The sequence below is a fragment of the Drosophila suzukii genome, chromosome X (assembly GCF_043229965.1).
Source record: "Drosophila suzukii chromosome X, CBGP_Dsuzu_IsoJpt1.0, whole genome shotgun sequence".
NCBI classification, from domain to species: domain Eukaryota; kingdom Metazoa; phylum Arthropoda; class Insecta; order Diptera; family Drosophilidae; genus Drosophila; species Drosophila suzukii.
The window spans coordinates 5005233-5023211 of record NC_092084.1 but is presented as its reverse complement, the minus strand read 5'-3'; the positions used below and the strand labels follow the sequence as shown (position 1 = coordinate 5023211).

Sequence of the window (17979 nt, the reverse complement as noted above, 5' to 3'; positions counted from 1 at the left end):
GGAATGCAAACAGTGAGTTCGTGTGCGTGGCAAAGTTGGACTATTATCATCCTCCTTTTGTAACTGTTTTCCCAGTATGACCCTGCGTGATTGCCATAAAAATACCATAAGGTTGTAAACTGCAAAAATAACCAGCTTGGAAAATAACTAGCAAATTTGCAAGGAGCTGTAGTTCTTAAAAATGGGAATATACATAGCTGCAATACGCCTTTGAAATAAGCCCAACACTATCGATAACTATCGCCACAACGCTGTGACATTACATTTAACCAAAGAAAAACCAAGGAACCATTGACAAATAAGTTTACAAGAAGGCTAGAATGTAAGTTGCAGTCATTCGTAAACTGCTGCTCGTTCGATAAGGCGGAGAAAACTAAAGTTACAGCGAGACGATAAAATTATTGGAACAACATTATCCAAAATTCATTGCAAATAATTTGGTAAAGGAATTAGTGATCATCGCGCCGCGATACTCGCGGTAGTTTATCTGCGGCGAATTCGGCGCAGCGAATTGAGGCCGTAGCCGTGTCTGTGTGAGCACGCTTTCATATATCGGAATCAGCGGTACTCAAGGCTGTGTGCGTGCGTCGTAACCGCCGGCAGTTGTTCGGCAGACAGCCATTTCAGCGTCAACTTCGGAGGTGTTCGCATCGACGTATTTCTATAACCCGTCGCCGCACAAGGCCACATTTCTGAGCATTGCAGTGGCACAGGAGCAACGGAAGGGGCAGAGCTGAGGTAAGTACAGTTGACCATTACTTTGACTATATCTTATGCTAGTATAGTAACATACACATATAACGGGAAGTGCGCTGCAAGAAAAAAAAACCACTACAGGCCAGCAACAAAACGTCATGCGCTCGTGTGTATTTGTGCTCGTTTGCGTTTGCGTCGTATATGTGTAAGCTTTTGCGGGTGTGTTTGTGAAAGTGTGTCTGCATAACTTCCGCGGAGAACTTATCGTGAAGAATTGAATCGCCTTAAATGTAAACATTTGTCAATTCAATTACGTGCTATCTTTTTCGAATAACAGAAAGGACGTTTGTCGTTGATTTTGCTAGGACTAGTGTTGTTATCGACTTATCGATTATATTTGTCAATAACATATTCGATTAACATTAAGGACAAATAAGTCAATAAGAGCACATTGTTGGGCTCATTCTATAGATAAATTTGTTCCCAAACTAGGGTTTCACGTAAGTGCGAGCAAGAAAGACAGAGCAGCTCTAATTAACAAGCTTTTAGTATTACGTGGACCGATAGGGAATGAGCAAAGTTTAACCTTAAATCCTTACACACTATAAGGGTTTCATTATTTCTTAAAAGCGTGAAAAAAAATTTGCTCCTGTTTATGCGACGCGACCGAATTCATGCATTTTATCAATCTCAGCTGACGGAGATGCCGGACCGGTGGAAAATGGTGTTAGCGATTATTAAACCGATTATTTTTTTCGATTCGCATGAACTAATCTTGCTAGTATTAAAGATAAAGTGTGTGCAAGCCAGTATAACATTTTTTCTACCATCAAAATAAAAGAGAAAAACTAGTTTCCATTGGCACTGAATTAAAAAATAATTTGTTAAAAGTAAGGTGTATTTATGTATTTATATTGATCTGGCAACTCCGATAATTATATAGAGTTACCGGAGTTTAATTGTGACCATTTCACGCTTTGAGGTTGAATTCATAGTCAACTTTCATGTGTTGCCGAATTCATGAAATGGCGTTTATGCACACACGAATCGGCTGAAATCGCGAAATGAAAGCGTGAATTCGGCATCGTATAAACACAGTATATGTCGGGTTACCAATAACCCGATTACTCCAAAAAAGTGTTAACATTGGGTAAACTCCATCACCCAATTGGATCGAAATCTCTTCATTTCCAGAAGAACTATTTTGGCATGCACTGCGCTCAAAATAAATTGAATAACTAGTATTTATATTCGTGTCAGGCTGGAAAATCCTATCCCTAGTACTACATCAGATTCTTTAGTGATGAATAACCGACGATAGGCAAAGAAATACTAAAAATTTCAAAAAAATACGAAAGACCCAACCAAGACCCTACTTTTGCCCACCTCCAGTTGCCCTTGCAAGACCTATGAAACTCTAACTTCACCCTAGTGTAAACAGGCTTTTAAAGCCTTGTTTCAGTACCTATCGGGTTACCTATCGAATGACCCAATAACCCGATTATTCCAAAAATGTTATTCACTAGATTGACTCCATAACTCGAGTACAAAGGAGGAGGACACCGTTCCACTACCACTTCAACAGTCGTGCCAAAAAATCCTAGCCCTACTCGGGTACTACGGCAGGTTCTTTAGTAATGAACCGCCGACGATGAGTAAAGAAAATACTCTAATTTTTTCCACCTGCCTATGCTAAACCAGCAACATATTCATTTGTTGTCAAAATAATAACCATTCTAGCATTCTGGTTGAGGGCCGGTCCCCACAATAGCGAATGAAGTATCATCGATGGACAATGATTCCTTAAGAATTTTTTTAACCATGGATGACCAACGTATAACTTCACTTAATCTTAAGAAATCGCGGTCCAGAGAGAATCATATATTTTAACCCAAACCACATATGAAGACTCCATGCCTTTTTCTTGGGAATGGATAAATCGTATAGTCCTGAACACAATGTAAGTGCTAAATAGAGAAAATGAAAGTAAATACGCCGCAAGCTTATAAAAAAATAGCTTTCTATGGCTCATAATATTGGACCGCGATTTCTTAAGACTAGCCTTGAAAAGTTATATATTGGATATCTATGAGTACGCGAGTTCTTAAGGCATTACTGTTCATAGAGGATATTTAACTCGAGGTTGTGGACACTGGTCCACAGTTACATATTTTTTTTTTTTTTAGTATAACAAATTCATTTATTTAACGTTGATCAGCCAACCTAATGGCTATAAAACGTTGTGTACGAAGAGAAAGGTCCACAGTTACAGATTATAATCTGTAACAATAATTATTGTTGAATATATTAGAATGCCTATTATTTTGTCGAATGAAAATCTTGTATGTTTTAAGCACATCATAGGAAAGTCAACTTTGTTTTTATAGCAAAACATGCAACTTGGAAAAGCAATTACAAGAGAAAAGAAAGAGCGCCTGTTCTAGACCAGTTATGTAGTACTTTCATTAAAATTCATTCACTCTCATTTTTAAATAAAGAATGCTGGGCTTCATCTGACCACACGGACAAATGTAACCTATTCTTTGAAAAGTTGGAATTCTCATTAGCTTTTACAAAAAGTTGAAGAAACTACCTTTCGAATCGAAAATTATCTAGGTCATGGAGTAACGAGCAGAAGGTAATTGGAACTTGAGGTACACGTCACCATTTCACACGTTTATATATGATTGACCCGAGTCATCACCCGAGTCCTCTAGCCTGCATATTTAGGATTTAAAATGCAGATTCTAAAAATTCCTTAAATCAATAAAAAAAAAGTTTATCCCCGCGTCCAAAATTCACCAAAGTAGTACATATTTGCACAAATCAAACAGCAACCTGAAATGTTTAATTTATTTTATTTCTTAAACTACATAGTTTTTTGAATCTTTATCAACTTAATATATAAATTTGCAGAATCCGTTCAACTCCTCAAACCAATCCTTTCCATGTCCAAAATTAGTGAGTTTACTTGTATTCCTTATTTATATTCCACGGACATACTCCATGAGAAGCCCTTATTGCACTTCAGGTTCTGATACTAGAAGAAGAACGGTTTAAAAAGTGGATACTCACGGAGAGAATAATTTTCATAGAAACAGACATAGCTGTTGATGGTGATTTAAAATTTCTTCATTGCGCTATCTTGACCTCTGAATATCTTCAATACTTGGGTTAATACCCTATATTTAGTGTTCCAGATTGTTCATGTTTTCTGTTAACGAACAGAGTTTTTCTTTCGCAGCAACCCCTCCGAAGAAACTTCACCCTCTTTTCGTTGTGTGCGATCTTTCAACAACTTTGGCCGTCTCAATTTTGTGTGTATACTAGTTGAAAATTTCGCACAGTTTACAGTTCATTTTTTATGTATTCGGTGTTCTCAGACCTCCGAGTCAGGCAAGAAGGCGGATTTAGAAAGACAAGCATTTCGTAATACAGTGTAATTAAGCTTGATAAATATGATTGTTATTGAGAGTGATTATTGAAAAGGGATAAACCTCCGAAAGCCTACGACAGTATTAAAATTGGAAACAGCCAGTTTGAAGATATTTATGATAGTACTTTGCAAATACCCAGTGATTAGGTCGGATGTGCTCAGTAAGAATCGAGATTTCAGTTCTTTCACAACTTCCGATCGTACGATGAATTATCTATATTCTTGATCAGCTTCATCGCAAGCTGCCACGTCGATCTAGAGTTCTCGGCTTTCCAAGACTTTCAAACCAGTGCAAGGGTCGCGAGAAGTTCTTATGTCGTATCAACGGAAATTACGTATGTCTTTGTGCCGTCCGTTTGTTTGATATGTGATTTGTCTGTACTTCAAACAGACCTATGAGAAGAAGACCAGCTGCTGTAGACACATATTGTATGGGTATTATCCACTCGGTGGTGTTGCTCCAAACTTCGTTTCAAACCGCAGTTCAGGTAGGGGATTTGTGAAATACGTACATACATACGTATATAGTACACATACATATATGTATGTATCTTTTATTTGCGTTGCCGATCCCAACACCGTGATTTTTTTCCTCTGCAAAAGCAACAACAGCATCAAAAATATCGATCGCCCTACGACACTAATACACTGACACTTGGCCGCCGCCGCACGCACACCACTGCAGTTTGCGGCGAATTCACTTCGCCGTAGTTTAATGCGCATTTCATTCTCCTTTACGCTCTCCCCTTCACTAACGTTGTTTTTTTATGTAGGTATGTTCTTGGAAGTAGTGCCGTTGTGTGGTTGTTGGACTTATTTGATGAATATAAACTAGAGCGTGCTCGTGAGTGTGATGACACTCATCGCAGAATCGCACTATCGATAGTCGGCCGTGCAGAAATACTGCGACTTGACGCTTGTTATTTTTAAATTGTTAATGCATTTATTTAAGTAAAGGCTAAGTAAACAATAGCTTGTATTGAAATTGAATCTCGTAGTTTTGCATGCGCTAATATTTGTATTAAGAACGATAGATAGCACACTATCGATAGTTATCGCTTTTACCCGTATTCGGATTCGGCGCCACAGTTGTTGTTGTCATTCGTTTCGACGACGCCGTGAACTTTACATGTGTGCTACCCTTCCATTGAACGGTTAATTAAGTTGGAATAAGGAACGGAATGTAAAAGAAATAAATACCGCTTTATGTACACGTAGTTTGCACTTTCCATGGACATTGGTGGCATGTTAGTTGCTGCCATTCGGTGAGTGATGGTGATTGGTGATTATGTGAGCCCAAATGTCAGATTTGGATAGTTGAACACGACCATGCAGTGCAGTGTTTAGCCTTGTAATAACCCCTAAACCCAAACCCAATCCCACAGAGGAGTCGGATACGGATCGAGCCCCCAGTGCCGCCTGCAGAATGGAGGAGAGCGAGGACGACGTGGTGGAGGTGGCCTGCGACAACGCGCTGAAGGAGCAGGTCCAGGCCAAGCTGGCGGAGATCCGTTCATTTGTGCCCTTCATCCAGCGTGTGCGAACGGACTACCAGAAGACCCTATCCGATGTACAGGGCCACCGGCTGGACTCCCTGGTCGGTCTGCTGCAGCGCGAGTAAGTCCATGGACCCAGAGCCGACCATCCGACTTGGTCATCCAACATATCCACTTCTCCGTTTCAGAAATGTATCGATGAGCACACTCAACAAGATCGAGAGGATCATCGAAAAGCTAAAGAACAGATTCGAACCGGTAAGTCGAGTTTGGGTCACTGTCACTGGCCACATCTTCATGTCCTAACTCCTTTATTTTGGATCTGCAGAGGATACCAGGGGAAGTCATCGAAATCACCGACCACTCTGAGTCCAATGCGACGACGGCCCAACAGCAGATCATGCCCTCGGGTACGGGCTCCAAGCCAAACGGCTTAGCCATCCCCTCATCAGCTACCACCACCAAGACCGCGCCCTATCCCCTGGCGGCGTCTTGCAAAACGAACGGATTACCTATTCCGGATGCAGCTGCCAGCAAGGCCAAGCCAGCGATACCAAAGCTGGAGCGAAGCTCGATCGGAAGTACGTACGGTTCCTTAGCAAAGACATCTGCCCTTGGCTTTGGCTCCTTCACCACCTCCACCAACAAGATGTCAGGCTCGTTGACTTCCGCACAGAATCGAGCTCCTTTAAAGGCTCCCTTGGCCAAGCCGCTACCAGATGATAAGCAGAAACCTGTGACGGAACTACTTGCCCCATCGCAAACTACAGCTCAGGTTCAGCTTCCGGATACAAAGTCACCTGCTATTGCAGAGCAAGAACCAGCGCCATCCGCTTTCAATAAGAAACGCGGTTCTCTGCCCAGTACTTCGCTCAATCGCGGAGTGCTGGCTGCCATGCAGGAGGCCCGCATGGAGGAGAAGAAGCAGCGGGCCAATGCCCACCATACATCGCCATCATCAGCCAAAGAATCGTTCGCTGGAGCTTCGCCAGAGAAGGACTTTTCGCGTCGATCCTATCCAGAATCGGTTCAGTTCACCCGCCGTTTGCCAGAAAAACCGGTGCAACCAGCGAACATGTCGGATTTTGTGCGTCGATCCACACCGCCTGTGCCTGTGCCTTTGCCTTTCTCCATGCAAGAGGCACCCTCAAGGCAGTCCGAAAAGATTGGAACTGACGAGTGCATGGTTCCGGCAACATCGTTGGAGAGCGCCTCGCTGGAGGAAGCGCGGAAGAAGCTGGCCGCCTTGCGAGGAGGAGGATTAGGATTAGGATTAGGAGGAGGAGCAGGAGCAGGAGCCGTACAGGAAATGCCGCCCCTGGCCTCCAACATTAATGATCCGCGCGGCAAGAAGAACTTGAGTTTGATCTTGCCTACGCCCGTGACCAACAATATTAACAACAATAACATCAGCTTACCGCTCATGACCCCGCCTCCCATAGTTCGCACTCCTTCGCCTATTCCGCCGCCGCCGAGCATGAAGCGCGGTACTTGGGCCGCGTTTTCGAACAATCCCCTGAAGAGTGGCTTTAATGCTCCGCGTACTTCGCAGCACAACTCTGAAACTCCTGGAGATCCTCGTGATCCTCGAGCCCAGAGGGAATCAAGCATTGAAACCAGGCCCCTTAATGGCAGTGAACCCCGAGAGCCGCCACGTGATCCTCGCATCTGGCAGAACAAGCCATCCCATTCACATCATCAGCAGCAGCAGCAACCGCCACAATATCCCAGTGATCCGCGTCGCGCTTCAAGCGTCTACAGCGGCTTTGAAGACTCCACCAACAGCTGGCAGTGCAACAACAATAACAACAACAACGTTAACGGCAATGGGAGTGCCTACAACAAGTCCAGCTGGGGTGGCAGTCAGAATGGGAGCGGGCCAAATGTAAGAGGGTTTAAGGGCAATCAAAATGGAAGTGAAAATGCAGGAGTCTTTAATGGCTCACAAAGCTTCAGAGGCGGATATCGTGGAGGTCACAACAGCCGGGGTTTCGGTAAGTCTGGTTCCCGCTTCGACCGAGACCATGACGTGCCCCGCACATATGGGGAGCACCGCAAGGCCAAGGCTCGCGCTGAGGCGAAGGCCAAGGCTAAGGCTGCGGAGGAGGAACGCCAGATGATAGCGGAAATTCAGCGGCAAATGGATGCCGAAGAGAAGCGCAAGTTGCTTGCCGCCGAGACACAACGAAGAAGGGAGGAGAATGAGGCCGCTGAGGCGACGTCACCGGTGATACCTGTTCCGGAACTGGACACCTCCTACCGCAACGTCACGCTCGGTCCGTTAACAAAGAAGCTAGACTTTCGAATACCGAAGAAAACCCCCCCAGCCGCAGCACTAGCAGCTCCAAGCCCAGTCAATGGGGATGGGGACAGCTTAAGGTCCTCCTCAAAATCTCCTACGAACAAGTCATGTGATGCCAAAAAAGATAAAGATACTGATAAGAATAAAGACAGGCATTTAGATAAGGCTAAGGATAAGGACAAGGCGGAAAAGGGCAAGGACAAGTCGGAAAACAGTCTGGAAAAGTCCAAGAAGCATCACAAGTCGTTTGATAATAAGACCGAGAAAAAGAAGAATAGATCCGCCAAGAAGGAAAAGAAAAGACAAGACAGGGAGCATGAGAAGAAATCGCGAGGTGGTGACAAAACTCGTGAGTTTGCGGACACGGATAGCGTGACCAGTGTGATTAGCTCTGAAAATACAGACAACCTGGAGAATGAGCCGCCCGTAAGCGAAGCAAACTCTTCTCCCATTCCAGAGCTAGCTCCCAGTACACCCGACATCCAGCCTGCCCAGCCGACAGGAAGCAAGTCTTCTGTCTCGGAGGCAGCTCCCTCAGCCGATGTTGAGACGAAGCAACAGGAGGATGATGAGGATCAGGATGTGTTCGCCATATTGGACAGAGCAAAAAAAGCGGCAGTAGAAACGGCTGCGAGGAAGCGCGCCATATCAACTTCAGAGGCAAAGACAGCGAAAGAAAATTCGGAAGATAAAGGACCTGAAAACGCCCACGAGATTAAAGAGGATGCGATTGGTGAGGAGGATAAACCGCCAAAACTGTCCAAGCTAAAAATAGTGCTTGGACCCAATGCCCACACATTGATGGTGCACCCTGATGCAGGCAGTCTGGAGAAGGAATCCAAGGTCACGGACAGCAAACCTATGGAAGATGATGATCATGACGACGAAGAGGTGCCCGGTCCGTGCCCTCAACTTCTGCGCCGCATCATGCAGCGGCGCAACTCCATGGCTCCCACGGCCAGCAAGCCGCTGGTGGACAAGACAGAAATCTTTACCCCCAGTCTACTCTACGAGGACCTGCAGGAGCAGAGGCGCAAGTCACAGAACGCACGCAGCCTGGCTAACATGTTTGAGAAGACCAACGACAACTGTAGCGTTTCCACGCAGAACATTATCTCCGGCAAGCGTCGCACCCGCGGCCTAGATGCATCCTTCAACGAGACGCAACTGAGTCGGAGCTGTTTTGGTCTGGGCCAGATTAACAGGTCGCGGACAAAGGCCACCGATGGCAGTACAAGTAGGGCCCCTGACAGCGCCAAGCATGCCGAAAATTCGATGGCTATTGATGCCAATGCTGTTGATCCTATTCCTGTTCCTGCTCCGAATCGTAAGCGCAGGCGACAAACCATTTCAAAGGAAGCTCCGATTACGCCGGTGGAGCCCAAGAAGGCACGCTTGGAAAGTGAGGAGATTAAGGCTGTCAAGGATATAGATATATCTGTCAAGCAGCCGGCAGAGGACAACGAGGAGGTCAACATTATGGATGTGGACGAAAACTCCTCCGAGCCGGCGGCCCCCGTGACCGTGATCCCACCGCCTCCAAAACCTCGCGCGAAACCCCGAAAGAAGCGCAACGAGCTGGACAAGCTAAACGAGGACATTGCGCAAATGTACTACGGCGAAGAAGTGCTGCGGGCCACCGGGCGCAGGGCCTGTACCCGGCGCTCCCGCACTCCCTCACAGACGCGGTCCAGTAGCCAGCGTTCCCGAACTCCTTCTCTCTCACGAGCCTCACCGGCCGGCGATAGCATTTCCAGCGTTTCCCTGGGCAGTCCCATTTTTATACGGAACGTGGCGCGAAGGGGCAAGCCTTTTGGTCCCGGATCCCGGTCGTCCGGCATAAATCGGACCACGTTTAAGGCCAAGACCTTGCCAAAAACCAAGCGCTGCCAAGTGAGAATACAGCGAAGTGCTGCCTTGGAAGAGCTGCTTAAGAAGCAGGGCGAGAAAGAGCAGAAACCAGCTAAGAAGCGCAAGCAGAAGGAAAAGGAAGTTCGCAACACAAATCCCGAATGGCACGCCAAGTCGAAGGCTGCCATCGAGTGTGTGGTCTGCTCGAAGTCAGTCCGCAGGAGCCCTATCTGTCACTACTTAATGAATCACGAGGAGCACTATGCCGCTCGCTTGCCACCCGGCGTGCTTGAAGATCTGCGGCTCGGACGCGGCAATCGGCCGGACTACCGGATTTCACAGCGGCACTATAGCAAGTTTCACATCACTTGTCCGTTTTGCCAGAAGCAATTGCTTCTCAACCGACTGGAACTTGGCGAACATTTGTCCGCCCACATGGGCGAGCCGCGTCACCAGTGCTCCCACTGTCACTTCCCGCAGAACCGCCTCATTAGGCTGCAGGCGCACACCGAGACCTGTGGTCCGGGTGCAAAACCGCAGAGCTATCCTGACAACTGCAGTCTGCCGATGAAAGTGCACGTGTGCCATCTATGCCAGTTTGTGCAGCAGAACAAGGGGAACATGGACCGGCATCTGATGCAGCAGCACGGCCTGTCCAAGGAGCAGCTTAAGAGTGTGGAGCGGGAGGAACTGATGCTCTGCTCCCTAAAGGACGTGCCGACAGCCGAGTCGCAAGAGGACGCCAACGCCTTCCTGCAAGGAAATGAGCCAAGCACAAGTGGAGCTGCCAAGGTGCGCAACACACACAAGGTGCCCAACACTCCCAAGGTGACCAAAAAGGGTAAACAGCTAAAGAAGATCAAGATCCGGTTTAAGAATATGGCCAAGAAATCCGTTCGTCTAGTGAAGAGAGAACGGGAAGAGCAAGAGGAACAGGAGCGAGAAAGGGAAGAGCAAGAAGAACAGGAAGAGCAGGAGCGGGTGGTGACCAAAATGGAGGTGGATCATGACATGCGGAGGCTACCGCTGCCCCCGCCAGAAAAGGAACCCGTGCTGGTGGTGAACGAGTGTCTGGCGGATGTCGAAATGGAATCGGAACTGGAGGAAGACGTCGACGAGGAACAGGCCATTCAAAACAAGAGCTTGATGGTGGATGAAAAGCCCGTTGTGCTGCCCGGCTTGGGAGCTGACCTGGTGGAAGCAGGTCCAAGTGTATTAGAACCAGAGCCAAGTGTATTAGAACCAGAGCCAAGTGTGTCAAAACCAGAGTCAAGTGTATTAGAACCAGAGCCAGCAACTCTAGCGCAAGCCACTCCAACGCCAATGGACGAAGAGGATGTAGAAGTGGATGTGGAGCAGGTGACTCCACCGCGGCCACAATCTGTTCCAAATCCCGCTGCCGAGGAGGTTCAGGCAGTCACGCTGGCTGAGTTGGCCGGCGATGTGCTCGATGGCATTGGCAGCGATTGTTCCGACGTTGAGATTGAGGACGAACCGGTGCCAGTGGAAGCAAATGACGAAGACGAAGATAATGCTGATTCTGATGATGATGATAATAATGACAGCGGTAAAGCGCCCACCGATGAGTGGGTGGATCTGGAGACGGCCAAGAGAAACTCCAAGGGATCCCCCAAGAGCATTTTCCAGAAGTTTAATCGCTTTTGCTCGCGCCTGAACAAGGCAGTCCGATCCAGTGGCAAGTCAGGGACCTCCAATGGGAGTCAGAGCAGCGAGGGCAGCCACGACATGCCCGATCCCAGCGAACTGATGCCCAGAATGCGACCGCTAGAGCCAGAGACGGTGGCGGAGAGAACGATCCCGGTGCCTGTTTCTCCTGCGTCAGCTCTTGCGGCTGCTCTTGGGGCCACTCCTGAGGCAGCTCCCGTGGCCGCTCCTGTGGCCACTCCAATCACATCTGCGCGTTTTAAGGCGCCACCCAAACGGGTAGAGAATGTGGCTTTTCGAAAGTCCTTCTCAGATGACGACCAAAAGCAGCAGGCATCCTATTTCTGCGTGCGACCGGGCTGTACTTTTCTCTTCTCCAACGAACTGGAAGGACTCGAGAATCACTTTGCGTTGGAGCATCCGTTGGTTCGCTGGAGCGGCAAATGTGCCATCTGTCCGGAGTTCAAGAAAGTGGATACACATCTCAGTATTCGCGAGGAGTTGCGTCACATGAGGGACGACCACATGGTGGTCAAATCCGCTCTGACTCCCTTACCGCCTCCGATAGAGGAGACGGCGGATGTTGTTTCGGAAACTGAGCCTGTTTTCGCTCCAAATCCCGATCCCGATCCCGCTCCCGTGCTTCCCAAGCTGCGGGTTCGTCGATTCACTGGCGATCGCCTGGTAGAGCAACTTGCGGAGCAGAATCAACCGGAAGCAGCCGTAGTTCTACCCAATGCGCCGGCACAGCCCAATGGCATGCTGAGGTGTCTGCTGGCGGCGGATCCGCGACCACCTAGCCAGCAGGTGGACTTTAATGCCGCCGGACTGGGCGAGTTCCTCTGCGCCAAGCCCAATTCGCCGCCAAAGGAGCCAGTCCCCGAAAAACAGCCCCTGATAATCAACTATCAGAGTGGGTTGGGCCTGTCTATCAGCAAGGTGTACAGTAGGGCTCAGATGACCGCCGATCCAGTGCTATCGACAGCCGTGGAGGATCCTCGCCCTGACCAATTGGCTACACCGCCAGTTCAGACCCAGAATCGTAAGCGATTTTGCTGCATGGCCACCGGTTGCAACTTCACCGCCCACAAGGTCATGTTTGTCCGCGAGCACATGAAATTCCACAGCTTTAGCTTCACTTCCACTGGCTACCTAAACTGCGCGTACTGCTCCCACGTGGCAGTCGATGTGGATGACTACCTCCGTCACGGAGTGATGATTCACGACCTGGCCCCACGCTCCGACCTGGAGTATGCATCGGGGCCACCGTCTGTAAGCCAGCAAATCCGGGACATGCTTAGTCAGCGGAACACTGCGGCTGTTGGTTGTCCCCCTGCAAACACGACGACGACCGGCCAGTCCGCCCCCGTTGCCAGCAGTAATCCAGAGGCTGGAGGGTCAGGATCGGGGGCACCCGCCGGTTCAAATGGTCTCGTTTCCGTATCTGTTGCGATCACAGATCTGCTCAGACCGACGGGATACAGCGGTGAGTAACCTAACCAGGGACCGTATAAGCCAACTATCCTTTGAGGTAAAAAATAAAAATGGCATTTAATGTTTGTTGTGTTGAGTTTATTATTATGTAAATATCGATCAAACATTTTTATTATTTGTCGATTAAAATATCGCTGAATTCCGGATAACTTATTTTGATCTGCATTATTTTGAAGTTTAAAAGTTTGAAATGGTGTCTTATTAAGTGAATTACGACGAACCAAGGAAACCCACTTTTGAATTTGTAAGATAGTTTTATTTAGCTTTATACCCATTACTCTCAGAGTAAGAGGGTATATTGTATTCGTTGGAAACAGGTAGAAGGAACCGCTTAGCGACCCTATAAAATATATATATATACTACTATGTATTGACAAGTGATCCTAGTCGATCTAGCCATATCCGTCTGTCCGTGTGAACGCTGAGATCTCGATAGCTGTAAAAGCTAGAACAAGTTGGAATTGGGTAAACAGATTCTAGGGATTTCCGCGCCGCGCAACTGTGGCGCCCACAGTTGTGATGCTAGAATGAAATTTTAACTGAAATGTATTGGTTTAATCAATACCTAACGATTGACCTACAAAAAAAAAGTAGGCCACGCCCACTGTGACGCCCACAAACCCCCATAACGCTAAAATTGGTTCCAGGCAATAATTAAAATTAAAAAGAGGTGATGCAAGAAGATTTTGCGACCCATTCACACAAGTGACGGTGTTGCTAAAGCTGCTGAACGACCTACTATTTGGTCCAAAGTGGCTCTTCTTGTTCGAAAAATCCCAAAAGAGAAGTAAAGTACTTTAAAAATAGTGAGTACCAAAAAAATATAAGTGCCTTACAGCACGATTCTATCCATTTCTGTCAGGGACGCCGAAACCGGGGGTTACTGCCCTCAGAAATTATACAGGGGCGCAATATTACCACTTTGCCCCCTTTCCCCAATTTTGTTACGGCGTCCCTGAATATATTCCAATTGATTTCCAATATTCTAAGATCGTTATTTATAATTCAGCAGTATACAACGGAAGCAATACTGAAAAGTATTTCACAAAGACACCAAAGAAGAAATATGACTAGTCTTACAAATCAAAGACTTCAAGACATCTTATTATTAAAAAGACACAAAAATGCTAAACAAAAAGGAAGGAGTGCGGAGACTCTAACAATAAATGATTATAATGATTACGGTCCCTGAAATTAACGTAACGAACTAAACAAGAGCTAATATAATGATATATATGTATCTATACATATATTGCAATTTCCAATCCCTTAACCAGAAGACAGATTGTACGCCTGCCCCCAAAAAGGCTGCATCGTCCGGCTGACGGAGGAGCAGTTTGTGAACCATCTGCGCTACCACATCCGCAGCACCCCCCAGGGCAGCGAGCAGGTGAAGTGCAAGTACTGCACCCAGCAGATGCAACCGCCGGCCCTGCGAACCCATCTTCAGCAGTCCCACGCCCGCCACACCATCTTCTGCGGCATCTGTTTGGCCACGGCGGTGAACAAGCGCCTGATGCTCTTCCATGTGCGCAAGGAGCACCAGGATGCCTACGAGCTGGTCAAACGGCAGCTGCAGTTCATCCAGCTGCGCATGAAGCCCGATGCCGTCGCCAAGGGCAGCGTGGAAATCGAGTGCTACGTTGCCGCCGTGGAGCAGCCCTTTGGCGCCTTCCAGATGCACAATTTCCAGCGCAAGCTCTTCGAGGAGCTGGAGCTACGGCGCAAGGGCACCAAGATGGACTTCCGCTCCTCTGAGGTGCGCCTCCTACCGCGCACCCCGATCTTCCCCAAGGAGCTGCGCTGTGCGGAGTGCCCCTTCATCACCACTGTGCGGACAGCCATGCAGATGCATCTCTACGGTCATAAGGAGGAGGCCATTCGCCAGGCCTACCAAACGGACGAATCGGCCATTGTGGTGGAAACAGGATCAACAGCTGCGCCACAGAATGAGGCAGCTTTAGATTCAGAGGCGTCGGCGGCGGGTACTTCCGGATCGGCCGTTCCAGGTTCCCAAGCAGCACCGCCGCAGCCGGATCCACCGATTCCGGGGAAACATAAGATATTCAAGCCCCCCTATGAGTATGTGCCATCGGCGATCCGCTTTCAGTGCGGTTTCTTGCTCTGTTCCCAGCGTTTCTCCTCGGAACTGGTGTTGCGCCAGCACATGATCATGCAGCACAAGTACTCAGAGGTAATATACTGCCCGCACTGCAAGATGCGCCCGGGTCAGGTCAGCGTGGAGAAGTATTTGGCCCATCTCCTGATGCACAAGCGGCACGTCTACCAATGCGGAGCGTGCAACCGCCACAATAGCAAGCGTGTCGCCATCGAGAAGCACATCCAGGACCGTCACTACAATCAAAATGTGGACGTGGTGGTGCACCGCCACATGGACTACGACAATACGATCAACGCCCGTTGGCTAAAGACCCGTAAGTGAAGCTCACAGTCATTTCATTACAGAAAAGCATTCGCTTTCCCATTTTTTTGTCCGTATAAGTTTTTAAAATTTTAAAAAAATGTGCTCCGGTGTACGCAAAAGATTCCGATGTCAAAATGGAAACAAAATTAATCATTTCGATCACGAAACGATACCAAAAACGGCAAAAACATGAGCACGTCGAAGCGAAAAGCTAGTGTGGAATCCAGAGCAGATAAATTGATTTTTTCTATTCTGCACTCCTTTCAGCTAAACTGGCGCGCCACGCAATCATGGAGTACACGTGCAACCTGTGCCTCCAGTACTTCCCCACGGCCCTGCAGATCATGGCCCATGCGGCGTCCGTTCACAAACGGAGCCACCAGTACCACTGCCCGTACTGCGCCTATGGCGGCAACGCCGCCACGTTTATTATGGACCACATCCGGAGCGAGCATTCGGGGAAGGTGGTGCAGCCGGTGCAGATCTACCAGCGCATCGTGTGCAAGAACAAGCAGACCCTCGGCTTCTATTGCAGCCTCTGCCGGGAGTCGGCCGGCAACCTACAAAAGATCACTGCCCACTGCGAGGAAAGGCACAAGTCGCGGTTCATGTGGAAGTGTCCGCACTGCGACGTTGGGCATTACATCGAACGGCACGTGGCCATGCACATTGCCGAGGTGCATCCTCAGGAAACCGGACTGTCCGTGATCCAGTACGAAAAAGTGCTCAACGAAATGCCCGACGAGATGAGTTGGGCCTTGGGTCAGCCCATCGAAACCCAGCCTGAAGAAGAGGTGGAGGAGGAAAAGCTGCCGGAAGAGCCACCGGAACGGGCCACGTCCCAGTCCCACATCGTGACGGAAGTGGTGGACCTGCTGGCCTCCGACGACGACTCCGAGGAGCTCGGCGAAGGTCAGGATGAACCGGTAAGTGGAGTGGCATAAAGTCCAGTTTAGTGACTTCTTGGTTTCCCATTCATTACTTAATATTCCCCATAATCGAACCGTAGAAAATCGTGGAGTTCGCCTGCACACACTGCGACGAGACTTACAGCAACTTGCAGGACCTGCGCACCAAGCACTGGGCCATCGTTCATCCGGAGCAGCCGTTCTACTTCCGCGTGCAGCCGCAGCTGCTTTGCTCCGAGTGCAAGAACTTTAAGGGCAACGCCAAGGCACTGCGCGACGAGCACCTGCTCAAGGTGCACGGCATCCGGAACATCGTGGCGGCGGACATTCGCCGGCCAGCGGAGTGCGCCTACTGCGACTATCGCTATGGCGACTGGCAGGACCTGGCGCACCACATCAGCCGGATGGGACACCTGCCCAACGACCTGAAGCATGTAACGAACGAGGAACTGAACGCCCTGATGTTGCTCAGTGCCAGCGGCAGCGGCGGGGCCATAAACGAGTACTACCAGTGCGGTCTCTGCAGCGTGGTGATGCCCACGAAGGCGGCGATCGGACAGCACGGCCAGGTGCAGCACAGCAAGCCCGGCGAGCGCTTCTGCTTCCGGCAGCTGAAGGCGGATGTAATCTACCACTGCTTTTTCTGCATGTTCACCTCCACCGACGAGCTGACCACGCTGCGCCACATGATCGACCACTACAGTCGCTTCAGGGTCTGCCATTTCTGCACACTCGCCCAGGAGGGCGGCTTCGATGAGTACATCCAGCACTGCTATGACATTCACCGAGACGATGTGCATCGCTTCCGGGCCGTGCACTCGTTCAGTGATCTCAAAAAGTTCCTCATGCAGGTGCACTACCAATTCCAGAATGGCCTGATTATCACAAAGAGCAGCCTGCGCTATACACGCTACAATGACGATTCCATGATTCGAAAGCTGGACGAGGAGCTGATGGCCAAGGCACAACGCCCACCGATCCCTCGGCTGCACATTCGTCTCAAGTCGACGGGGGTCCAGGGACCGGCGGAGGTGGAGGTGACGGTGCTGGAACCAACGCAGTGTGCGCGAATCGCCAAGAGGCGAAAGACACTGAATCCGGACGAACTACTGCGGATTTTCCGCCAGGAAGAGAAGGCGCAACAGCAGCAGCGGCGGCAGGAGCAGCCGGTGGTTCTAAATAACAGAATGGTCAATATTCCACCTGGCCTTGTTCCATCACCGACTGCTGCTACTCGTTCTCCGCCGCCATCTCCTCCGATCGTGTCGCTGGTGGGGAACCAGGTCCGCATACTAAAGCGCCGCAACAGCCACGTGGTGCGTTCCGGACCCTAAAACCACAGCCCAGACTAAGACCACATCATTATTATTGTTAGATTGCAAACATTTTATATTGGCTCCCAGCCCATAATCCCTAATCGTATTGTGCTAGTTCCAAACTAATCAAGCATTAAAAAGAAACTTTCTTTTTTTTAACTTAGTTAAGACCATATTACTACATTTGTAAGCGCAAACACAGTTTTAAGATCAAAGAGTATGTTAAGAAGTAAGAGCAGGAGAGACAGATTTGGAGACTATAATAAGACGGACGTCGGCTTCAATTAATTAAACTATCGTGTTGAATAAGCTCAAATAATGGATTTATGGAATACAAAGCGTCTTTTTATTTTAACTGATTGACCGTGAGTGAAGCTTATTACCTAGCAG

General features: G+C 48.6%; 1 protein-coding gene across 7 annotated transcripts; it reads left to right on the top strand.

Annotated features, from left to right (window-relative positions):
• The first annotated feature begins 595 nt into the window (after window positions 1–595).
• Window positions 596–17927, top strand: sov (small ovary). Of its 7 annotated transcripts, none has more exons than XM_017081277.4 (7): window positions 596–738; window positions 5518–5749; window positions 5817–5886; window positions 5957–12932; window positions 14218–15375; window positions 15633–16291; window positions 16375–17927. In XM_017081277.4, exons 2-7 carry the CDS (start codon window positions 5559–5561, stop codon window positions 17605–17607), a joined length of 10287 nt encoding a protein of 3428 aa, XP_016936766.2. In that variant the 5' UTR covers window positions 596–738; window positions 5518–5558; the 3' UTR covers window positions 17608–17927. The 7 variants fall into 7 exon arrangements, 5 of the variants coding, with proteins under 5 accessions (XP_016936766.2, XP_036676414.2, XP_036676413.2 ...); XM_017081278.4 differs by lacking the exon at window positions 596–738 and adding an exon at window positions 5186–5397; XR_010654765.2 differs by lacking the exons at window positions 596–738; window positions 14218–15375; window positions 15633–16291; window positions 16375–17927 and adding exons at window positions 5168–5397; window positions 13588–13746; window positions 13953–14007.
• The last annotated feature ends 52 nt before the right edge of the window (window positions 17928–17979 follow it).

Bases quoted from the DNA above. Each gene is read 5' to 3' on its own strand.
- sov (XM_017081277.4), top strand. From the start codon at position 5,559: ATGGAGGAGAGCGAGGACGACGTGGTGGAGGTGGCCTGCGACAACGCG. The intron at 5,887-5,956 runs GTAAGTCGAGTT...TTGGATCTGCAG, and splicing joins TAAAGAACAGATTCGAACCG to AGGATACCAGGGGAAGTCAT. The intron at 12,933-14,217 runs GTGAGTAACCTA...TCCCTTAACCAG, and splicing joins CAGACCGACGGGATACAGCG to AAGACAGATTGTACGCCTGC.